Source organism: Rhinoderma darwinii, chromosome 2 (genome assembly GCF_050947455.1).
Source record: "Rhinoderma darwinii isolate aRhiDar2 chromosome 2, aRhiDar2.hap1, whole genome shotgun sequence".
NCBI classification, from domain to species: domain Eukaryota; kingdom Metazoa; phylum Chordata; class Amphibia; order Anura; family Rhinodermatidae; genus Rhinoderma; species Rhinoderma darwinii.
The window spans coordinates 117005772-117028858 of record NC_134688.1 but is presented as its reverse complement, the minus strand read 5'-3'; the positions used below and the strand labels follow the sequence as shown (position 1 = coordinate 117028858).

The 23087-nt window shown below is 43.0% G+C and overlaps 1 protein-coding gene across 1 annotated transcript in view; it reads right to left on the bottom strand.

Moving 5' to 3' along the window:
- Window positions 1-23087, bottom strand: part of FKBP11 (FKBP prolyl isomerase 11) — an 83142-nt gene that overhangs the window by 52847 nt on the left and 7208 nt on the right. Inside the window, exon 3 of the mRNA XM_075850213.1 lies at window positions 12642-12729. Within this exon, the coding sequence (XP_075706328.1) occupies window positions 12642-12729 (88 nt within the window). The remainder of the gene's footprint in view (window positions 1-12641; window positions 12730-23087) is intronic.

The window sequence follows — 23087 nt, the reverse complement described above, 5'->3', positions numbered from 1 at the left end:
AGCATTTTTGGCCAAGTTATGACCGTTTTTGTAGTTATGCAAATGAGGCTTGCAAAAGTCCAAGTGGGTGTGTTTAAAAGTAAAAGTCCAAGTGGGCGTGTATTATGTGCGTACATCGGGGCGTTTTTAATACTTTTACTAGCTGGGCGCTCTGAAGAGAAGTAACATCCTCTTCTCTTCAGAACGCCCAGCTTCTGACAGTGCAGATCTGTGACGTCACTCACAGGTCCTGCATCGTGACGGCCACATCGGCACCAGAGGCTACAGTTGATTCTGCAGCAGCATCAGCGTTTGCAGGTAAGTCGATCTTACCTGCAAACGCTGATGCTGCTGCAGAATCAACTGTAGCCTCTGGTGCCGATGTGGCCGTCACGATGCAGGACCTGTGAGTGACGTCACAGATCTGCACTGTCAGAAGCTGGGCGTTCTGAAGAGAAGAGGATGTTACTTCTCTTCAGAGCGCCCAGCTAGTAAAAGTATTAAAAACGCCCCGATGTACGCACATAATACACGCCCACTTGGACTTTTACTTTTAAACACACCCACTTGGACTTTTGCAAGCCTCATTTGCATAACTACAAAAACGGTCATAACTTGGCCAAAAATGCTCGTTTTTTTTAAATAAAAACGTTACTGTAATCTACATTGCAGCGCCTATCTGCTGCAATAGCAGATAGGGGTTGCAAAATCTGGTGACAGAGCCTCTTTAACTATTCTTTGGTAGAACGACTTGTGTGCTTAGGGTCGTTGTCTTGCTGCATGACCCACATTTTCTTGAGATTAAGCTCATTTTCTTTTAGAATTTGCAGGTATAATTCAGAATTCATTGTTCCAGCAATGATGGCAAGCCTGACCCAGATGTAGCAAAACAGGCCCAAACCATGATACTACTACCACCACCTTGTTTCATAGATGGTATGAGGTTTTTATGCTGGAATGCAGTGACATAATGCTTCTCAATAAACCAAAAAGCTGTATTTTGGTCTCCTCCATTTACAAAACATTGTTCCAATAGCCTTCTGGCTTGTCCAGGTGATCTTTAGCAAACTGCAGACGGGCAGCAATGTTCTTTTTGGAGAGCACAGCTTTCTCCTTGCAATCCTGCCATGCACACCATTGTTGTTCAGTGTCCTGATAGTCTCCAAAATAGGCACGCAAGCATAAGAACTAGACCATGGAGCAATGAAAGAAGGTGGTCATATATCATCATCACCTCCAGCCAGGACACGATGTCTATTCACAATCCCGACACTTCAGTAACGTTTGTGTGGGACTTAATGACACCAAGCATGATCTCGCGAGATCACGCTTGCTGTCATTAAGTCCCACACAAACGTTAACGAAGTGTCGGGATTGTGAGTAGACATCGCGACCTGGTTGGAAGCAATGTCTATTCACTCTCAAGACACTTTAGTAACATTAATTTAAGTGAGTGACAGCACATCATGATCTAGCAAGATCCCTATGTGCTGAGTACATGAATGGAGAGAAGTATATGACGCCGATTGGTCAGCGTCATACACGTCTCTCCACAACGCCAACTTGGTCAAAAGGTAAAAACACGCCCAGTTGGGCATTAAGAAAGTCATTAGCATAAATCTAAAATAGGTCATAACTCCGTCAAAATTGATTGATTGTTTTTCTAAATAAAAAACACTGTTGTAATCTACATTACAGCACCGATCACATTATGTAGAAGATAGGGCACTTATAATAAGATAGGGCCTCTTTAAGAAGCTATAAGGAGGCTATAGCTTCGTAATCCTTAAAATACATCAGGAACTGAATGGGTTAAAAAGCTGCCCGGGAGAACGGGACTCCGTATAAAACAAACAATCTCTGGACTCACAGTATTACACACCAGTCCCCCTCACTGCTGCTCCTGTTCACTGTCGGCATTCATTGAAGTAGTAGATGCGCTGTGCAGTGTGTCTGCTTGCTAATAAAGCTTCTTTTTTTCTGCTATGGGGAGGGGGCTCTAACGATTTCACGATTCTGGGCAAACCCAGAATCATGCGAACTTGAAATGGCGAATGAATAGAACTAATTCGATTAATCGCCCAGCCCTACTTCAAAGCGTACCACACATCTAAAGATTATTCATTTTATTAATTTATTTACCCCATTATTATACCCTGATGTACTCCGCACAGATTACATATGCCCCCACATTTTAAATTGAAATACCAGTAAAACCCCAAACAAAATTACTAACATGCAAAATCTGCGCTCCTAAAGCCAAATGGCGCTCCCTCCCTTCTGAGTCCTACTGTGTACCCAAGCAGCAGTTTACATGGCATTGCCATATCCGGGAGAACCCGCTTAACAATTTATGGCATGTGTGTCTCCAGTGGCACAAGCTGGGCGTAACATAATGGGCACTGAAATGGCATATAACTGTGGGCAAATTGCAATTTTCACTTTGCACCATCCGCTCTGGAACAATTTCTGAAAAACACCTGTGGGATCTAAATGCGCACTACACCCCTTAATAAACGCCTTGAGGGGTGTGGTTTCCAAAATGAGGTCGCTTCTTGGGGGGTTCTTTTAGTCTTTGACCTCAGAGCCACTTCAATTGTGAACCAATGCTGTGCAAATCACCAAATTAATTAGGCCTCAAATGCGCATGGTACTCTTTCCCTTCTGAGCCCTGTCATATGTCCAGACAAAAAAGTTAGAGCCACATGTGAGGTGTTTATAAAAATCAGGTAACACTGTATAATAAATTAGAGAGCTGTCTTTTCTTAGTGGCATTGGGCACTAATATGGCATATCTATGGAAAAATTGCAATTTCCAATCTACGACATCCACTGTTGTCACAGGACAACAATCTCAGAATCACTTGGATACGTAAAAGCATTCCAAAGTTATATCACATAAAGTGGCACGTCAGATTTGAAAAATGTAGCTCTGTCAGGAAGATCAAAACTGATTTTGGGGACGAGGAATTAATGTTCGGGCTGAACGTCGTAGAATCCAGTAAAACCGTTAATGAAATAAGTCATGAATAATCAGATTTGGGGAGTGTGGCACTATATAAATCTATTCACATAACTGGAGGAACACTTTGAGCCAATTATTGAAATTTGTTTACATCATATTAAAAAATAGTGTAGTACCGTGTTAGGTGGTACATTAAGAGTACCATGAACAGTGTAAAGTACAAATGACATTTTTTTTGTAGATATGTTTCCATATCTCGGACCAGCGAGTTGTATAACCAATAGAGATATTGTTGTTTCCTTGGTGCTGCCTGTAAAATACATTCCTGGCACTCTAATAAATAGGTTTTTAGAGATGCCGCTGTGCAGAAAGATAGGAAATATCGGACATGTAAAATGTTTGATGTTCTTTTGCTCTGGACACTCCAGTAATAAATGTATTCATTTCCCAGCAACGTATATCCTCTTACAAATACAGCAGCAGTGAAGTTATAATGGCAGTCAATGATGAATGGCAGTCAAAACATGCCGTGATGTAGACAGATTCCTTGAAATAATACTAAAAGCAACCCTAAACTCAATGCAATGGCTTATAATAAAAAAAATCTAAAATGAAAAAATGCATCTGCTGCAATGTTGTCCGTAAATTCAAGCCTACAAATGACTGCTGTTAGACTATGGACTAAGCGAAAACTGAATATTTCAAAGCTCCCTTCTTAGTCCTGCCACTAGGGTCTATTTCCATAATTTTTTCACCACAAAAGACAATTAAAAATGGACATCAACACTGATCCAATTTATCTCAACGGTATTCCGGATTGACCAAAAGTACAGTTGTTGGTCATCGTATGCAGCGTTTTGCCTTTTGAAGTACTGTAGTCGATGACAAATGTAGTGTAAGCGCAGCCTTAATAAGTGAGTGGCCAGCAATCTGGATATTCATTCTTGTCACATAGGTAAAGAGTGCAGCAGCTACTACATAGACTTTGCTACATGTTCCCACTTACTGTTGTCAGGAAGTAGAGTGGGGCATAATGCAAATGCTCTGGTCGTGTCCAAAACGCAGGGGGCCTCAATTATCAACACTAACAGTAAAACTGTACTTGTTGCCCAAAGCAGCCAATCAGAGCTCAGTTTTAATTTTTCTAGAGCAGTATCAAAAAACAAAACCCTGCAGTGGTCACATGGACTGCAGCATCATCCCAAAAAGGCCGTGTTGTACTCAGAGCAGTGGGACGCGTTGTTATGACAGCGGAAAACAGGTCAAGTATGGACCTTTTTTTTTTTTTCTAGTAGTATTTCTGCAGCGGAGATTCTGCCCAAAAAACTGCACAACAATTTGGTGCCGTTTTTCAGGCGGAATTTCCTGTGGCTTCCAGGACGGATAAGCTGTGTACTTTTATGCAGGATATCCGCCCTGTGTGCACGTATCCTAAAGGTTACATTTCTTTGGAGGATGAAGAAAACTTTTCACAAGGAGGATCTGTACTTTACCATGGAAGCCTTTATGAAAACATGGCTGCTTTCTTCCAAAAACTGTGCTACTGCTTTCCACGGTTGTGTGAGGTATTGCAGCTCAGCTAAATTCGTTCAATGAAGTTGAGCTGCAATACCATAGCACAACTCATGGAGGGGTGTAGTGCGGTTTCTGAAAGAAAGAAGCCATGTTTTTCTAATCCTATGAAAGCCCTTTTAAGGTAAGGATGTTCACTATGTACAGTGAAGGAAATAAGTATTTGATCCCTTGCTGATTTTGTAAGTTTGCCCACTGTCAAAGACATGAACAGTCTAGAATTTTTAGGCTAGGTTAATTTTACCAGTGAGAGATAGATTATATATATATATAAAAAAAAAAAAGAAAATCACATTGTCAAAATTATATATATTTATTTGCATTGTGCACAGAGAAATAAGTATTTGATCCCTTTGGCAAACAAGACTTAATACTTGGTGGCAAAATCCTTGTTGGCAAGCACAGCAGTCAGACGTTTTTTTGTAGTTGATGATGAGGTTTGCACACATGTTAGATGGAATTTTGGCCCGCTCCTCTTTGCAGATCATCTGTAAATCTTTAAGATTTCGAGGCGGTCGCTTGGCAACTCGGATCTTCAGCTCCCTCCATAAGTTTTCGATGGGATTAAGGTCTGGAGACTGGCTAGGCCACTCCATGACCTTAATGTGCTTCTTTTTGAGCCACTCCTTTGTTGCCTTGGCTGTATGCTTCGGGTCATTGTCGTGCTGGAAGACCCAGCCACGAGCCATTTTTAATGTCCTGGTGGAGGGAAGGAGGTTGTCACTCAGGATTTGACGGTACATGGCTCCATCCATTCTCCCATTGATGCGGTGAAGTAGTCCTGTGCCCTTAGCAGAGAAACACCCCCAAAACATAATGTTTCCACCTCCATGCTTGACAGTGAGGACGGTGTTCTTTGGGTCATAGGCAGCATTTCTCTTCCTCCAAACACGGCGAGTTGAGTTAATGCCAAAGAGCTGAATTTTAGTCTCATCTGACCACAGCACCTTCTCCCAATCACTCTCAGAATCATCCAGATGTTCATTTGCAAACTTCAGACGGGCCTCTTGAGCAGGGGGACATTGCGGGCACTGCAGGATTTTAATCCATTACGGCGTAATGTGTTACCAATGGTTTTCTTGGTGACTGTGGTCCCAGCTGCCTTGAGATCATTAACAAGTTCCCCCCGTGTAGTTTTCGGCTGAGCTCTCACCTTCCTCAGGATCAAGGATACCCCACGAGGTGAGATTTTGCATGGAGCCCCAGATCGATGTCGATTGACAGTCATTTTGTATGTCTTCCATTTTCTTACTATTGCACCAACAGTTGTCTCCTTCTCACCCAGCGTCTTACTTATAGTTTTGTAGCCCATTCCAGCCTTGTGCAGGTCTATGATCTTGTCCCTGACATCCTTAGAAAGCTCTTTGGTCTTGCCCATGTTGTAGAGGTTAGAGTCAGACTGATTAATTGAGTCTGTGGACAGGAGTCTTTTATACAGGTGACCATTTAAGACAGCTGTCTTTAATGCAGGCACCAAGTTGATTTGGAGCGTGTAACTGGTCTGGAGGAGGCTGAACTCTTAATGGTTGGTAGGGGATCAAATACTTATTTCTCAGTGCAGAATGCAAATAAATATATATAATTTTGACAATGTGATTTTCTTTTTTTTTTTTTTTTTTTTTTAATCTATCTCTCACTGGTAAAATTAACCTAGCCTAAAAATTCTAGACTGTTCATGTCTTTGACAGTGGGCAAACTTACAAAATCAGCAAGGGATCAAATACTTATTTCCTTCACTGTATATATATATATATATATACTTGATTACGAAGACAAATCTAGCAAACAGTCTCTCCTCCTAAAGGCCAGGGCTACACTAAGACTTAAGGTATACCTATACACACACAGCCTGCAACGGGACACTTCAGACTATGTAGATGTTGGCGCTTGTATAGGAAAATGAAAGGAGTAAATTATATTTACAGACGAGTTAAAGTAATTCCTATTCTTTGGAATTTCATGCTATGTTGTATAAATATGAAACAAACATGTGGCAGATCAAAGGTAGCCACATATAGGACAATTCAACTAAGGGGCTGTTCACATCTGCATTGGAGACTTCAATAGGGTGCCTCCGTCGCAGATCCGGCAGAGATTACTGGAAACAATAGCACAGCAAGCTGTGATGCTGTTTCAGGTAAATTCCCTGACACCCCGACGGAAAGACGACGAAACTCATTAAAGTTAATTTTTACCGTCGGCTGCCGGTAACGTTCGTGGTGCAACGGAACTGTTGCTTCCGGTATTCCCTTGTTCTGTTCCTCTGACAGAGCAGAACAATGGAATGGCCCGACGCATATGTGAACATAGCCTTAGGATTCACCATGAAATTAAGATTGTCAACCATAATCATTAGGTTTAGACTAAAAAAAACATTCTAAAATAGATTTTTTTTCTTTGCTCGGAGGATTAACCAGTGCATTAACAACCGCATATCAGCTGCATAAAAAAGGGCTCAATCATGGGATTGATTTCCATATCATTAGAATTTTAATATTTTCAAATTTAACTTTTACTGATTAAACCTTAAAATAAAAGTGTTTCTACACCTAATTAGGGGTTAATAAGAAAATATATACAAACATGCCACAGACAGGATTACTAGCAGGGGCGTAGGTAAAGGCTCATGGGCCACGATGCAAAAGTTCTTATTGGGCCCCCCCCCGCAAACTTCTAATTGGCCGACGGTCCGCAGCTTTCAGCTGCATCGCTGGGTCTCCTAAGTGACTCAACAATGCAGCACTAGCAGCCAGGGGCGTCACTAAGGGCTTAAAATGTCAGGGGAAATGGCCCCAATACATATGTGTCCGCCCCAAAAAAAATGTGTGTATAGGAGACAGCATAGCATATCTATAGCGCTACGACCCTATAAACTATGGATAGGATTAGATACATTGGCCCAGCAGACAGTATCACACATGATCGGATTAGATACAGTGGCTCAGCAGACAGTATCACACATGATCGGATTAGATATAGGGCCCAGCAGACAGTATCACACATGATTGGATTAGATACAGGACTCAGCTCGCTGACATTGCGGCTCCAGCGCTGGACCCAGGAAAGTTAAGAATAATAATTCGGCTTCTTTATGTGTTACTGATTATTTTTTTGTGTTTGTGTTTTTTTTACAGGTTGAGTTGTTGGACTTCGGATACGAGGACTTCAATGACAGCGGTTTTTTATTCTCAATAAAATGGTTAATGAGGGTTGTGTTTTTTTATTTCAATAAAATATTTTTCTATGTGCTTGTATCTTTTTAAACTTTATTATCACCGCCTTAGTAATGGCCGCGACAACCTCCATTACTAAGGCGGGGCTTAATGTTAGCCGGTGCAAAGGCCAACACTAACCCCCATTATTACCCCGGTACCCACCGCCACCAGGAGTACTGGGAAGAGCCGGGTACGAACCAGTACGCGTCCATCTGTAGTGACGGGCAGGCACCGGGGTGGCCGCAGGCTGGTAGTATTAGGCTGGGGAAGGCCAAAAACAGTGGCACCTACCACCCTGGTAATGCTGCCTGCTGCTGCTGTGTTGTATCTGGCTGCTTATGAAAATTGGGGGGGGGGGGGACGGGGGGGGACCCGACATCGTTCTTTCCAATAATTTTTTTATTTTTTAAATGACGTGGGGTCCCCCCCATTTTTCATAACCAGCCAGATACAATAAAGCAGCAGCAGCCTAGCATTACCAGGGTGGGAAGGGCCACTGTTTTTGGCCTTTCCCCTCCTGATAATACCAGCCTGCGGCCGCCCCAGTGGCCAACCATCACTACAGATGGTCAAGTACTGGATGGTACCCGACTCTTCCCAGCACCCCTGGTGGCGGTGGGTACCGGGGTAATAAAGGGGGTTAGTGTTAGCCTCTGCAGCGTCTAACACTAAGCCCCGCCTTAGCAATGGATGCTATCAATCAGCCGGCGGCCATTACTAAGGCGGTAGTAATATAGTTTAAAAAAAAACACAAAGACATAGAAAAAATATTTTATTGAAATAAAAAAACACACAACCCTCATTAACCATTTTATTGATAATAACAAAAAGCAGTCATCGAAGTAGTCCTGGAATCCGACGTAGTCCAACGACCGAACCTGTAAGAAAACACACAAAAAAACGATTAGTAACACGTGTTAGGCTTAGATACAGGGCCCATGTGTGATACTGTCTGTGGGACCCTGTATCTAAGCCTACCACAAGGTAGGCTTAGATACAGGGTCCAGCAGACAGTAATCTTATACAGTATAAGATTACTGTGTGCTGGGGCCCTGTATCTAAGCCTACATTGTGGTAGGCTTATATACAGGGCCCATCAGACAGGATCACACATGGGCCATGTATCTAAGCCTACCATGTGATTGGCTTAGATACAGGGCCCAGCAGACAGGATCATACAATCTGTCATCCTGTCTAATGGGCCCTCTAAGCCTGCTACATCGTAGGCTTAAAGGGGTTGTGCAGTCCCTAAACATTGATTGCCTATCCTCAGGATAGGCCATCAATAGCTGATGTGTCGGGGTCCGTCTCCCGGGACCCGCCAAGCCGTTTTGAAGGGGCCACAGCACTCGTACGAGAGCTGCTTCCTCTTCAGCCGCGGCGGAAGTTCTGTCCTCTCGATGTTGTGCGTGGTGCATAGCGCTGTGACGTCATGCGCTGCGCACAGCGTTTGACGTCAGGACCTCCGCTGCGATCCGGAACCAGGAAGGTAAGTACAGTCTGTTACTATAGTAACAGGGGCCCGCGGCCCGAGTTACTATAGTAAGTTTTTATTGATGTGGTGCGCGGGGCTGTGGGCCCCCCTGGCTTCGGGGCCCGGTCGCAATTGCGACCGCTGCGACCCCTATAGCTACGCCAGTGATTAGTAGCATTTCTCAGCATGAGGAAACACCTCAAATATTCCTTGTTTTCCCTAGAGATCTATCCCTATGATGTGAAGTAGAGATACCGTCCTGGGAAGTGTCCCCTATGCTGGAAGCCTTGCCCTACAGTTCTCACCCTGCACTAGCTTTTTGCAACCATGCTCCCTTGTAATTTTATTGTTGGAATAGATCTATTATGAGATCTTTTTCCACTTACTATTCTGTCGAACGTGCATGTGTACTTAATGGGGAGAGAGGAATAAGTTTCTGCCAGACGCTCCGTTTTATCTCCTGTGAGAACAAAGGATTGGGCCTCTTGGTACCTAACATGCCGATCCTTCCTTCCCCCGATATCTGCCGTCAGGGGAGAGTTGGGAGACCACCATACACATTCGATGGGTCGGCCGATCCAGTCAAAATCGGCAGGTTCGGCCGACATTCATCTAATGTGTATGAGCACCTTCAGTTCTTTTCAATTAGGGCACAGCTATGATCAGTGACTGAAGCTTAGCCGCATGGTAGTCAAAGCTATAAGGGCAGTCTGAAGTAGTATAAAACTAAGCTTTTATGTGGCTTGGGCTTCTGCTCCGTGCTTAAAGTGTAGCTAAACGTTTGACAAACTTCTGACATGTCATAGTGACATGTCAGAAGTTTGTTTTGGTGGGGGTCCGAGCACGTAGACCCACACCAATCGCTAGAACGAAGCAGCTGAAGAGTTCGTGTTTGAGCACAGCTGCTTAGTTTCTGTTCGGCTTTTTCCGGAAATAAATGTATAGTGTACGGACTCAATAGAAAGTCTACGAGCCCGTACTCCGATTCATTGGCTTTCCGGAAAAAGCCGTACAGACACGAAGCAGCTGAGCACTCACACAAACTCTTCAGCTGCCTCATTCAAGCGATTGGTGGGGGTCTCCGTGCTCGGACCCCCACCAATACAAACTTCTGACATGTCACTATGACATGTCAGAAGTCTGTCGTACATTTAGCTACACTTTAAATAGGTTCTCCATTGCAATCCCTACTAGTTAAAAGGGTCCCTTGACAATAAGCAGATCGCCAGCTGGGACCCCCAGCAATCCCCTGTGAACTGTGAAAAAGGCTGGCAGTAAGTGTTATTTCCCTGCAGCGCCATCACAGCGGGAATTAAGCATTACACAGTGCCCATTTAAGTCAATGGGTTGTCTGTGTAATGCAGGACAGGCCAGCTCATCCAGAGTGAGAGATTCAATTTGTAACTCATCTCGTGTCTGAGAAATGAGGATTCTGAACATGGGACCCCCTCTATTAACTCAGAATTCCCTTAATAGGGTTTATGAGAATAGGATTTTCAAAGCTGCAGAACCCCTTTAATGATGGAATCACACCTGAAGTCTTTGTGGAGCCAAAACCAGGAGTGGATTCAAATAAGAGGAAAAGTAGAATCTGTCCTTTATACTTTCTCTTTATCATCTAAGAACTGAATGGTAGTTACGGAAACAGTGTAGCTTAGCGAGCTACGCTGTTTCCGTAATTCATGGTCGGAAATCACACTTTTCAGCTACAACACATAGCAGTAGAACGTGATTTAGGGGGCCCCGTCCTAGAGATAGCTGCAGGTCCCAGAGGTGGGAGCCGCATTTATCTGACATTTATGACATATCCTGAGGATATCCAAAGAAGTAGTAGGACAACAGCACACGTCTTCAAATCATCAAAGTGGTTTTATTGTCAAGACATCCACAAACGACAAGCAACGTTTCGACCCACAGTGAGTGAAGGGTCTTTGTCAAGCCCTTGACAAAGACCCTTCACTCACTGTGGGTCGAAACGTTGCTTGTCGTTTGTGGATGTCTTGACAATAAAACCACTTTGATGATTTGAAGACGTGTGCTGTTGTCCTACTACTTCTTTGGATATACATCGTGCTGGAGTGGGTTTGCCTGGCTTGACAGCGTGCACCGCACCATACTCGGGACTAGTGCTGCTTCAAAAATCTCCTTTTTTCTGATATCCTGAGGATATGTCATAAATTTCTCTGATGGGAAAACCCCTTTAACAACGGATCAACTGTCAGTTTTTCATGGCTGTTTTGCATCAGTGTGTAAATCCATTCCCAGGCCGTCTGACCGTTTTTAACCACCATTTGCCATCCGTTTTTCATGGACGTTAAAATAAATGGATGAATTTTATTCGTTAGAGGTTTTTTTGTCCCAGCCACGTGAAAACACCAGCGCACATGTAGATAGTGCCACATTGTCCAGTTTAGATAGTGCCAGTGCCCACATAGATAGTGCCCACTGTAAATAGTGCCAGTGCACACATAGTGCCACAGTTCCCACTGTAGATAGTGCCACAGTACATAGTGCCCATGTAGATAGCGCCAGTGTCCCCTATAGGTAGAGCCCATATAATGCCACGGTGCCCATGTAGATAGTGCCACACCCCCTGTATATAGCACCCCCTGTAGATAGCGCCACCCCTCTGCAGATCTCACCATCCCCCCTGTAGTTAGCACCATCCACCTGTAGTTAGCGCCAACCCCCTGCAGATAGCGCCAACCCCCCCTGTAAATAGCACCCCCTTCCTGTAGATAGCACCACTGTAGCTCCCTGTAGGAGCGGAATCCCTCTGGCTAGAGATTCCGCAACTAAAAGGAGCCTTTGATGTCTCTGTCCATATATGGACAGTGACGTCAGAGGCTCCCTCTAAGAGCGGAATCCCCTGCCAGAGCGTCGGCAGCGCTCTGGCCGGGATCCCGCTCCAGAAGTAGCCCCTGACATCACTGTCCCTGACGCCTCTGCCTCCCACTGTTTCCGCATCAAAAACAGTGGCAAAATACTCAGTGTGAACTAGCCCTTAAAGAGACACTCCAGGGACTTTTTTTTTTATTGTGGCCCCCATTTGTAACGTACACCTGGTAAAAGGTAGAGCAGCTCATCCTCTTACCGGGGGCTTTGTTGCCGAAATTATGTCATGTGACTGCACTGTGACGGGTCGATTCCTACAGCGTCTGCTGTGTGGTCCGGGAGTCTTTCACTATGCATTACTATGAGACTCACATTGAGCGTCTCACCCGATTTACTGCAATCTTTCTGCCAAAATCCCATCAGTATCTGATTCCATAGCAAATTCGACCCGTGTGAACATACACTAATTGTATCTTCTAAAATACTCAAAATTGTCCTGGTAGCATAGCAAGATTACAAATACTGATGAAAGATGACATCTACTATATATTCTAGTCACTTTGACGAAATCCTGAAAAATGATAATGTAAGCTTGGATTACCTGATATCACTTGTTTCTTCCCAAGCACCACTAAAAGTGGATCCCGAGATAAGGAGCTGTCAATCACACGACCATCGTCAAGTTTTCCCTAGCGAGAAAGAGAAATATTTTTATTGCTAAACTAAATAAAACACAATACGATCTTAACCCTTTCAAGACCGAGCTCATTTTGGCCTTCAGGACCAGCCCCATTTTTTTCAAATCTGACATGTGTTACTATATGGGGTAATAACTCTGGAATGCTTTTGCCTATCCAAGTGATTCTGAGACTGTTTTCTCGTGACATATTGTACTTTATGCTAGTGGAAAAATTTGGTCAATAAATTCATTGCTTATTTGTGAAAAACAACAAAATTTTGCAAAAATTTGCAAAAATTATGATTTCTCATTTTAAATGTATCTGCTTGTAAAACAGATAGTAATACCACACAAAACAGTTAGGGTATGTTAGGGTTAGTATCATAGTTATGTACGACGCTAGGAGTCCCTGCCTCTCCGTGGAACTACTGTCCTGTACTGAAAACATGATTACAGTACGGGACAGTTGTCCTGCAGAGAGGCAGGGACTCCTAGCATCGTACATAACTATGATGCTAGGAGCCCGGCTCCCTGCACTGAGTTCGGTCCTGTACTTGCGGCCGAAATACGTCCGTCAATTACGGACGTAATTAGTGTGTGTGCACATACCCTTACTATTTCACATATTCCATATGTCTACTTTATATTTGCATCCTTTTTTGAACATTATTTTATTTTTCTAGGACGTTACAAGGCTTAGAACTTTAGCAGCAATTTCTCACATTTTCAAGAAAATTTCAAAAGGCGATTTTTACAGGGACCAGTTCAGTTCTAAAGCGGCTTTGAGGGCCTTATGTACTAGATTGACCCCATAAATCACCCCATATTAAAAAACTGCACCCCTCAAAGTATTCAAAACAGCATTCAGAAAGTTTCTTAACCCTTTAGGCGTTTCACAGGAATTAAAGCAATGTAGAGGGGAAATTGACAATTTATTTTTTTTTGCTGCAATTCATTTGTAATAATTTTTTTTCTGTAACACAGAAGGTTTTACCAGAGAAACGCAACACAATATTTATTGCCCAGATTCTGCAGTTTTTAGGCTGGATTCACACGAACGTGGCGTTTTTGCGGACGCAAACACGCGGCGTTTTGCGCGCGCAAAAATCACTTGCCAGCTCCGTGTCATCCGTGTATGATGCGCGGCTGCGTGATTTTCGCGCAGCCGCCATCATAGAGATGATTCTAGCCAACGTCAGTCACTGTCCAGGGTGCTGAAAGAGTTAACTGATCGTCAGTAACTCTTTCAGCACCCTCGACAGTGAATTCCGATCACCATATCTAGCAACCTGTTTAAAAAAAAAAAAGGAGGTTCGTACTTACCGAGAACTTCCCGGCCGTTGCTTTGGTGACGCGTCCTTGGTGACACGTCCTTGGTGACGCGCCTCTCTTGACATCTGGCCCCACCTCCCTGGATGACGCCGCAGTCCATGTGACCGCTGCAGCCTGTGCTTGGCCTGTGATTGGCTGCAGCGGTCACTTGGACTGAATTGTCATCCCGGGAGGTCAGACTGGAGGAAGAAGCCGGGAGTTATCGGTAAGTCAGAACTTTTTTTTTTTTACTCGTTCATGTATATTGGGATCGGAAGTCACTGTCCAGGGTGCTGAAACAGTTTAACTCTTTCTGCACCCTTGATAGTGACTATATCCGGACGTCGCGTACCGGAAATTTTTTTGCCGGGTTCGGCCAAAACGAGTTCGGCCGAACCCGGTGAAGTTCGGTTCGGTAGTCAGGGTTCGCTCTTCTCAAAGACACTCCGTTTGGATGTTTGTAAATAGAAAAGCACGTGGTGCTTTTCTGTTTACATTCATCCTTTTGACAGCTCTTGCGCGAATCACGCAGTTCGCACGGAAGTTCTTCCGTGCGGCATGCGTGGTTTTCACGCACCCATTGACTTCAATGGGTGCGTGATGCGTGCAAAACGTCCAAAGAACGGACATGTCGTGACTTTTTTTCAGCGGACTCACGCTGAGGAAAAACCACGGACATGTCTGCACGGCCCCATAGCCACATATAGGTCCGTGCAACGCGCGTGATTTGCACGGACCTTTTTCACGTTCGTCTGAATAAAGCCTTAGAAATATCCCACATGTGGCCCTAGTGTGCTAATGGACTGAAACACAGGCCTCAGAAGCAAAGGAGCACCTGGTGGATTTTGTGGCCTCCTTTTTGTAGAATATATTTTAGGCACCATGTCGGGTTTGAAGAGGTCTTGTAGTGCCAAAACAGTGGAAATCCCCCCAAAGTGACACGGTTTTGGAAACTGCACACCTCAAGGAATTTATCTAGGGGTATTGTTAGCATCTTGTCCCCACACGTCTTCTGCTATATTCATTGGAGTTTGCCTGTGAAAGTGAAAATCGACTTTTTGTCCGAAAAAATATAAAAAAATAATAATATTTGCAAGGAATAAAGAATAAAAAGCACCCCAAAACTTGTAAAGCTACTTCTCCCGATTACAGCAATACCCCATATGTGGTACTAAACTGCTGTTTGGACCCACGACAGAGCTCAGAAGGGAAGGAGCGCCATTTGGATTTTGCTGGATTGGTTTTCAGTGCCATGTCGCGTTTGCAACGCCCTGGAGGGAGCAAAACGGTGGAAACCCCCCAAAAGTGACCCCATTTTGTAGACTACACCCCTCAAGGAATTTTTCTAGGGGTATAGTTAGCATTTTGACCCCACAGTTTTTTTGCTGAATTTAGTGGAATTAGGCCGTGAAAATGAAAATCTACTTTTTTCTGAAAAAACATAGAAATGTATAATTTTTACAATGAATAAAGGAGAAAAGTCACCCCAAAATCTTTAAAGCAATGTGTCCTGATTACAGCAATACGCCATATGTGGTAATAAACTGCTGTTTGGACCCACGGCAGGACTCAGAAGGGAAGGAACAATATTTGGCTTTTGGAGCTCAAATTTAGCTGGAATGGTTTTCGGGTGTCATGTCGCATTTGCAAAGCCCCTGGGGTACCAAAACAGTGGAAACCTCCCAAAAGTCCCTTTAGGGGACTGGAACGAGCGATCATTAGGTCGCTGGTACAATACACTGCAGTACTAATGTATTGCAGTATAATATCATTTTTACAGGCTCCTGTAACAGCGCGATCGCTGTTCCTGTCCATTAGTCCCGGGTGTCAGCTGTAATACACAGCGGACACCTGCAGAATATGGAGCGGGTGCAGCGCATGAGCCCGCTCCATATATAACCCCCCGCACCACTAAATGCTATTAAGTCGTGGTGCGCGAAGGCGTTAATGTGCAGTGGATGGTGCAAATTGAAAATTTTAATTTTCCACTGATATGCCATTTTAATGCACAATATGTTGTGCCACTAAAGACAAATACCTCGTACAATGTTGAGCGGGTTCTCCCGGATAAAAAATATCATATATGTGGACGTAAGCTGGTGTTTGAGCACGCTGTGGGACTCAGAAAGGAGGGAGCACCATTTGGCTTTTGGAGCGCAGATTTTGCTTGGTAACTGTTCTGTTTGGGGTTTTGCTGGTATTTCAGTTTATGATGTGGGGGTATGTGTAAATTGGGCAGAGTACATCAGGACATAGAGGGTATAATAATTTGGTAAATAAATAATAATCCGCAGATATGTGGCCAATGTCTCACTGATAAATGGCGCCCGATCTTATCCGCTTTTGGACACTGCACAATTTCTGTCGCTATATTCTGAGAGCCAGAACTTTTTTTATTTTTTCTTCACCGGAGCCGTGCGAGGGCTTATTTGTTGCGGGACAATCTGTAGTTTTCATTGGTACCATTTTAGGGTACATGTGATTTTTATGAATCACTTTTTATTAGATTTTTTTGGGCAAGCAAAGTGACAAAAAATGACATTTTACTTTATTCTACGGGTCGATACGATTACGGCGATACCAGATTTATATAGTTTTTTTTATGTTTTGTGGCGTTTGCGCAATAAAATCACTTTTCGATAAAATAATTTCTTTTTTGTGTCACCATATTCTGAGAGCCATAACTTTTTTAGTTTTCAGTCAAAAAAGCTGTGTAAGGGCTTGTTTTTTTGCGGGACGGGTTGTAGTTTTTATTGGTACTATTTTAGGGTACATGCGACTTTTTGATCACTTTTTATTCTAGATTTTTGGAGGGTTGATGACCAAAAAAATAGTGATTCTGACATTGTTTTTTAATTATTTTTTTTGCGCTGTACGTGCTGGAAAAATAATATTATAGTTTTATAGTTTGGGTCGTTGTGAACGTGGTGATACCAAATATGTGTACTTTTTTTTAACATTTTCATTTTTTTCCTATAATAAAAGACTTATAGGAAAAAAAAGCATTTTTTGTTTTTGTAACTTACACTTTTATAAAACATTTTTATTACTTTTGTTTTTTACTTTTTACTTGAAGATCTTCAGCACTGATGGCTGCTATAATACATTACACTACGTAGGTAGTGTAACGTATTATAAACTGTCAGTGTGACGCTGAGAGTCACACTGACAGGAAGCTTATGAGGACCGGCCTGGGGCTGGTTCTCATAGGTTGCCGTGCATGGCAAACCCGGGGGCCGTTGTATGGCCTCCGGTTCTGCCTAATAACCGATTGCAACACCAGCAATCGGTCCCCGGGAAAGTTTGTTGTAGCAACAAACTTTCCCTACGATCACTTGACCGGGACCTGAACCAATTAGGTCCCGGTCATGTCTCCGGGACTAGAGGCAGGGGATAACAGCGCGATCCGGGTGTCAGCGCTACTCTGAGACACCCGGATCGCGCTTTTAACACCCACTGTGAATTCACGTCGGCACTGCAGAGCCCAGCAAACGCCGACGTGAATATACAGTGGGCGGTCGGGAAGCGGTTGAAATCATGTGGTATGTGCCGATACTATGTGATGAATGCCAAAACACGACAATGGATCAAGTAAACCAAAATATTATCCACACCGTTAACGTTTTAACAATAATAACACATTGCCTTACGGCCTGTTCACATCGGTTCCATTCAACCTTTCCGTCGGAGGAACCGATGAATGGAAAGCCAAACAGAAATCATAGCTTCTGCTTGAATTACCATTGATTTCAATGGTAATGCTTCCATTCCAGTTGGTTTCCGTTCTGTAAAGTTTCAGTTTTTTTCACAGAAACAATAGCTTAGTCAAGTACGCTATTGTTTTCACAAAAAAAAAAAAAACTTTACGGAAACCAACTGGAATGGAATCATTACAATTGAAATCAATGGTAATACAAATGGAAGCTATTGTCTCTGTTCATCGGTTCCTCTGACAGAAAGGTCGAACGGAACCGATGAACGGAGCCCAACGCTGATGTGAGCACACCCTTAGAGAGACTGTGACACAGGGACATGGGCGGTATTGTAAGCCATAAATGGTCACGAACTTTATATAAATCAATAGTACAAGAGAATATAATCAACTTTGTAATATATCTTGATAGAGAAAAATGCCTCTTTTACTTATCAGGCTCCCTCCTAATTATTCGCTCACTCTAGACGAGCCAGACTATCAGCTCAGGTTTAAGTTAAAGGGAAGGCGTCACAAAATTATTTTTTTTATATAATATTGCTTTTAGTATGTTATTAAAATAAATTGTATTTATTTGTGTTCTTGTGTTGTACTTTTTTCTTACTTTTACTACTCTATGGGGGCTGCCATATTTTTTTTCATCTCTGTATGTGTCGATTAACGACACATACAGAGATGGAATACGGCACATACAACCCCATAGAGAATGCAAACGGGAGCCGTTCCCACACAGACGGCGTACGCTTCTGAGAATGGAACGGCGCATGCGCAGCTCCCACACAGACCAAAACGAAACTCGTTCGTACAGCGAAATCCAGCTCCATTTTCATGTGGACCAGAAGCCGTGGCCGGACAGTAAGATGACGACTTCCGGTCACGGCATCCGGCCATATGTTCAAGGCAGCGAAGACGCAAGGTACAGGAGCGGAGGTGGCAGCAGCGGCAGGAGCAGGTAAGTTATGTTTGTGTATGTGATGTGTGTATTATGTTAGTGTATGTTCGTGTTATACTGTCTGATTACCACTGTATCTAATCCTCCCACACTGTGCATTCGCTCAGAAAATGGCGGCACACAGTGTAGGAGGTTTGAAGATTCAACCCCCTCCTTCTCCTGGCACTAGCCAGAATAAGGGATGGGGGATTGTGTGAGGACACTAGAGCGAGTGTGTCTACCCCAAATTTGCAGCATAAAAGCAATGAGGTTGCTTTACCCCATTGCCAATGCTGCAATTTTGGGAATTGCTCCCTCTGCACATGGAAATGTTATAACTTAGAATCTAATTTATAATATTTCCTGACTTGTGAAAAAATTAAAACAATGTGTAATCACCTATATACTAACTGTTTAACTGGAAAAAAAAAAACATTCTAGCAACACATTTCCTTTAAAGCTGCCCATTAAAGTTTATGGAGAGGGGAGGAGGGAGCAGAGTGAGAGAGAGACACTGCTGTGGTGTCTAGTAAATGTTATATCTCACCCAAGTGCTAGATTCACAGCTACACTGGTCATTACTGCTGTATGATGTCCTCCATGTTGAGGGTGACTTTAAAGGGAGTGCTATAAAGAAATAGGAGAGCAGGATGTTCTCTTCCCTATGTGTGCAATGTATGGCGACATGATAGCAGTTCTCCTCCACCCACTAGCTCAGGGAAAACTGAGAATTAGAGATTGAGTCTGCAGAGGGGATAACTGCTAAAAAATGCAGGATACAAGTCATATATTGGCCAGAAATAGTGTTATTCTTCATGTACACACACATATGACAACTTACTCTGAAAAGACACCTGAAAGGTTAGGTAAACTTTAAGGAGGACCTATCACTTCCTGGGAAACCTCATAAAGTAATAGGAGGGTACTGTGTACAGTGGAGTTCTCTACTGCGATAATACTTCACGCTGATTGTTCCTATATTAGCAACAATGTAAGATAGATTCCTGTGTATTATTATAGAAGAGGAGGAGGCTAGAAGAAGCACCAGAGATAAATCCTGTCAAAGCTTTCTCCTCATACTCATGCTGAATCTGTGTGTATGTGGTGAAAAACCCTTTACAAGCGTCATTTTAATGGAGCTGAGCTGCAATACCAGATACAACCCATGAACAGGTCCTAATACTTCAGACCTAACAGCAGTGAGTTTTCTAACATTGTGTCCATTTCGGACAATGCTCTGTAAGCTAAACAACTGCATGAAGCGGTATTCTTCCTGTCAAATTTCACAAAATTTGCAACGGAGGCTTCGATAGAAGCTTCCAATTCAAGTGGGAATAAAGCCTATGTCTAACAGAGGTGAGAGCCACAAATTGCAGAAACTTACAGATTCTTACTAGTTGTACCGTAGAAAACTGAGATTTCTATTCTGTCGATTTATAGCTGAAATTCAATGCCAGGTTGTCCAAACACTGCACAATAATTACCAAATGTGAAACCATCACTGGAATGAGATACAATGGCCTCACAATTTAAAAGAAGATTTTATCCTCTGTTTACTGATGAAATTACAATATTTATTGCATATAACAAGAGAAAAAGTCTTTCTGTGTGCTAAAAAAAAATGGCAATACTGTGATCCGGTTATTATGAAACGGGTTTATTTTCAGCTTTTTGTTGAAAGCAGGAAGGCAGGCTAATGAGAGAGAGAGAGAGAGAGAGAGAGAGAGAGAACTCTTATAATACGAACATAAAAAGCCTCCTCTTATGTTTTTAAAAGATGGAGCTCTGATCTCGCTAAGTTCTTCTTTGTATTTTTTAAATGGAGAGTTCTATAGCATGACGATCAAAGCAGCTTTATGATAAATGGAAAATATATTATACATAGGTCCATTACGTGCCTTATATTGCCATCAATTTATTAAAGTGAACCCATATTTGCTCTCACTGAGATTTGCACCCCAATATACCTTGGAGGTCCATGATGGCATATCAACACCCAATGTTCTACCGATGAAAACACATATCGAACTGCTTTCATGCTATTTATTACTTGTGGAGCACACAGCAAAGTAACATACAACTGCATTGAAGACAAATATATCAAAAAGCCACCTAAAGTAAAAAATAACCCCAACTGTGCTATAGACTGCATAGTTTAACCTACATCGATCCTGGTTGTCCTTTTCGCCACCATCCTGAGTGCACAGTCTATGTACAAATAAAGAACAGGGCTAAGATAATATTTATACATATTCTTACACTCTGCATAAAAATTACAAAAATACATACAAGGGATATACAATAATGATAATTTCAAAGATTACACAGGAAGAGAACTTTGAAAATCCGAACACTCACATACTGTTCCTTGCACATCAAATTTGGGATAAATGCTCTCCTGTATGTTTGTTTTTTTACATTAAAAGGAGGCACTAGGGAGAGGGGAAGTATTCCCTAAGGAAATTTTAGGGAATGTTTCTTCTCTCCTTCGTGCTGAAATCCAAAATACATATGTTAGAATTTAGGGAAATATTGAAGTTACGAGACACGGCTATCTTGCAATTTTAGCACAAATCACGAGCAACTCCATGTTGTCTTGCAGTCTGAGGCCTCATGCACACGACCGTAAAAACACCCGTTATTACGGGTCGTAATTACGACCCGAAATAACGGGCCCATAGACTTTTGTTGGCCACGGGTACCTTCCCGTTTTCTCACGGGAAGGTGCCCGTGCCGTTGAAAAAGATAGAACATGTTCTATTTTTTTCTTTTACGGGCCGTGCGACTATACTTTATAATGGGAGCACGGCTCGGAAAAAAGGCCGGCTGCCCGTGGCCGGCCATGCTCGTAGTTACGAGCACGGTCGTGTGCATGGGGCCTAAAGGGGATACAATTAAATATTGACATCATGTATAGTACAGAGGCCCCATGCACACAACCGTATTTTTGTCCACCCGTAAATACGGGTCTTTGGTCACACGTATCCGACCCGTATTGCACCAGTATTTACGGACCCGTACATACGGGTCCGGTGTCACCCGTATTCCACCCGTATTTACGGGCACGTTTTCTCTGCAAAATTACACTGCAGTAATCGGCAGCCCCTTCTCTCTATCAGTGCAGGATAAAGAGAAGGGACAGCCCTTTCCGTAATAAAAGTAAAAGAAATTCATACTTACCCGGCCGTTGTCTTGGTGACGCGTCCCTCTCTCGACATCCAGTCCGACCTTCCCGGATGACGCGCAGTCCATGTGACCGCTGCAGCCAGTGATTGGCCTGTGATTGGCTGCAGCGGTCACATGGGCTGTAACGTCATCCCAGGAGGCCGGACTGGAGGAAGAAGCAGGGAGTTCTGGGTAAGTATGAACGTCTTCTTTTTTTTTACAGGTTGATCTATATTGTGATCGGCAGTCACTGTCCCTGGTGCTGAAAGAGTTACTGCCGATCGTTTATCTCTTTCAGCACCCTGGACAGTGACTATCCCCTGACATCGCCTAGCAACGCTCCCATAATTACGGGTGCACACACGTAGTCACCCGTAATTACGGGAGCCCCATAGACTTCTATGGGCCTGCCCGTGCCGTAATTACGGCCTGAAATAGGACATGTTGTATATTTTTCAACGACACGGGCACCTTCTCGTAAGCATACGGGGAGGTACCCGTGGCCAATAGAAGTCTATGGGCCCGTAATTACGGGCCGTAACTACGGCCCGTGATTACGGGCGTTTTACGGTAGTGTGCATGGGGCCAGACTTAGGGAACATTTACTGTTCAGTAAAAATTTGTTTTATTTATAATAATTTGTATAACATTTTTGGAACTATTCTGGGCAAAGCTAGAACATGATATGAGTTGTGATGTCATTACATATAAATTATAGATCCTATCACAGTCAAAGCATTGAATTACATCTATTTACAAACAGGCAAGGTGCAATGTGCTAAAGACCTGTCTTTTTATGTAAAAATCTGAAAATACAACTGATCCCCTTGTTTTCAATAGGAATCAACTGTGCCACCTCTTATTTTTAAACAAATAGGTGTATTGGCACAAAGGAGAGGGAAAACATTTGTTTTTTCCTTGAAACATAGAAGTATATTGCGTTAATGCCTGTCAGGTGAGCCACATGCCCATTAATTTTAATGTCCAGTTTAATGGAAACGATCGGTACCACATATGGGTCAATTGTACCCACTATCCAGCAAGTTATTATTTTTAAAAGGTGGAGGAACTCATATACCTAAATGCACCGTTAGAAATGGAACATAGTAGCCTTGCCTGGTATCAAAGGCAGGGCCTGTGAAAACAACAAGCAGGTTGCCCCATTGTTATAGTATAATTGTATGCTTCTTTGCTAATGCAGAAATTTTACCAGCAGAGTTCCAGACAACAGAAATCACCTTGTAAACAT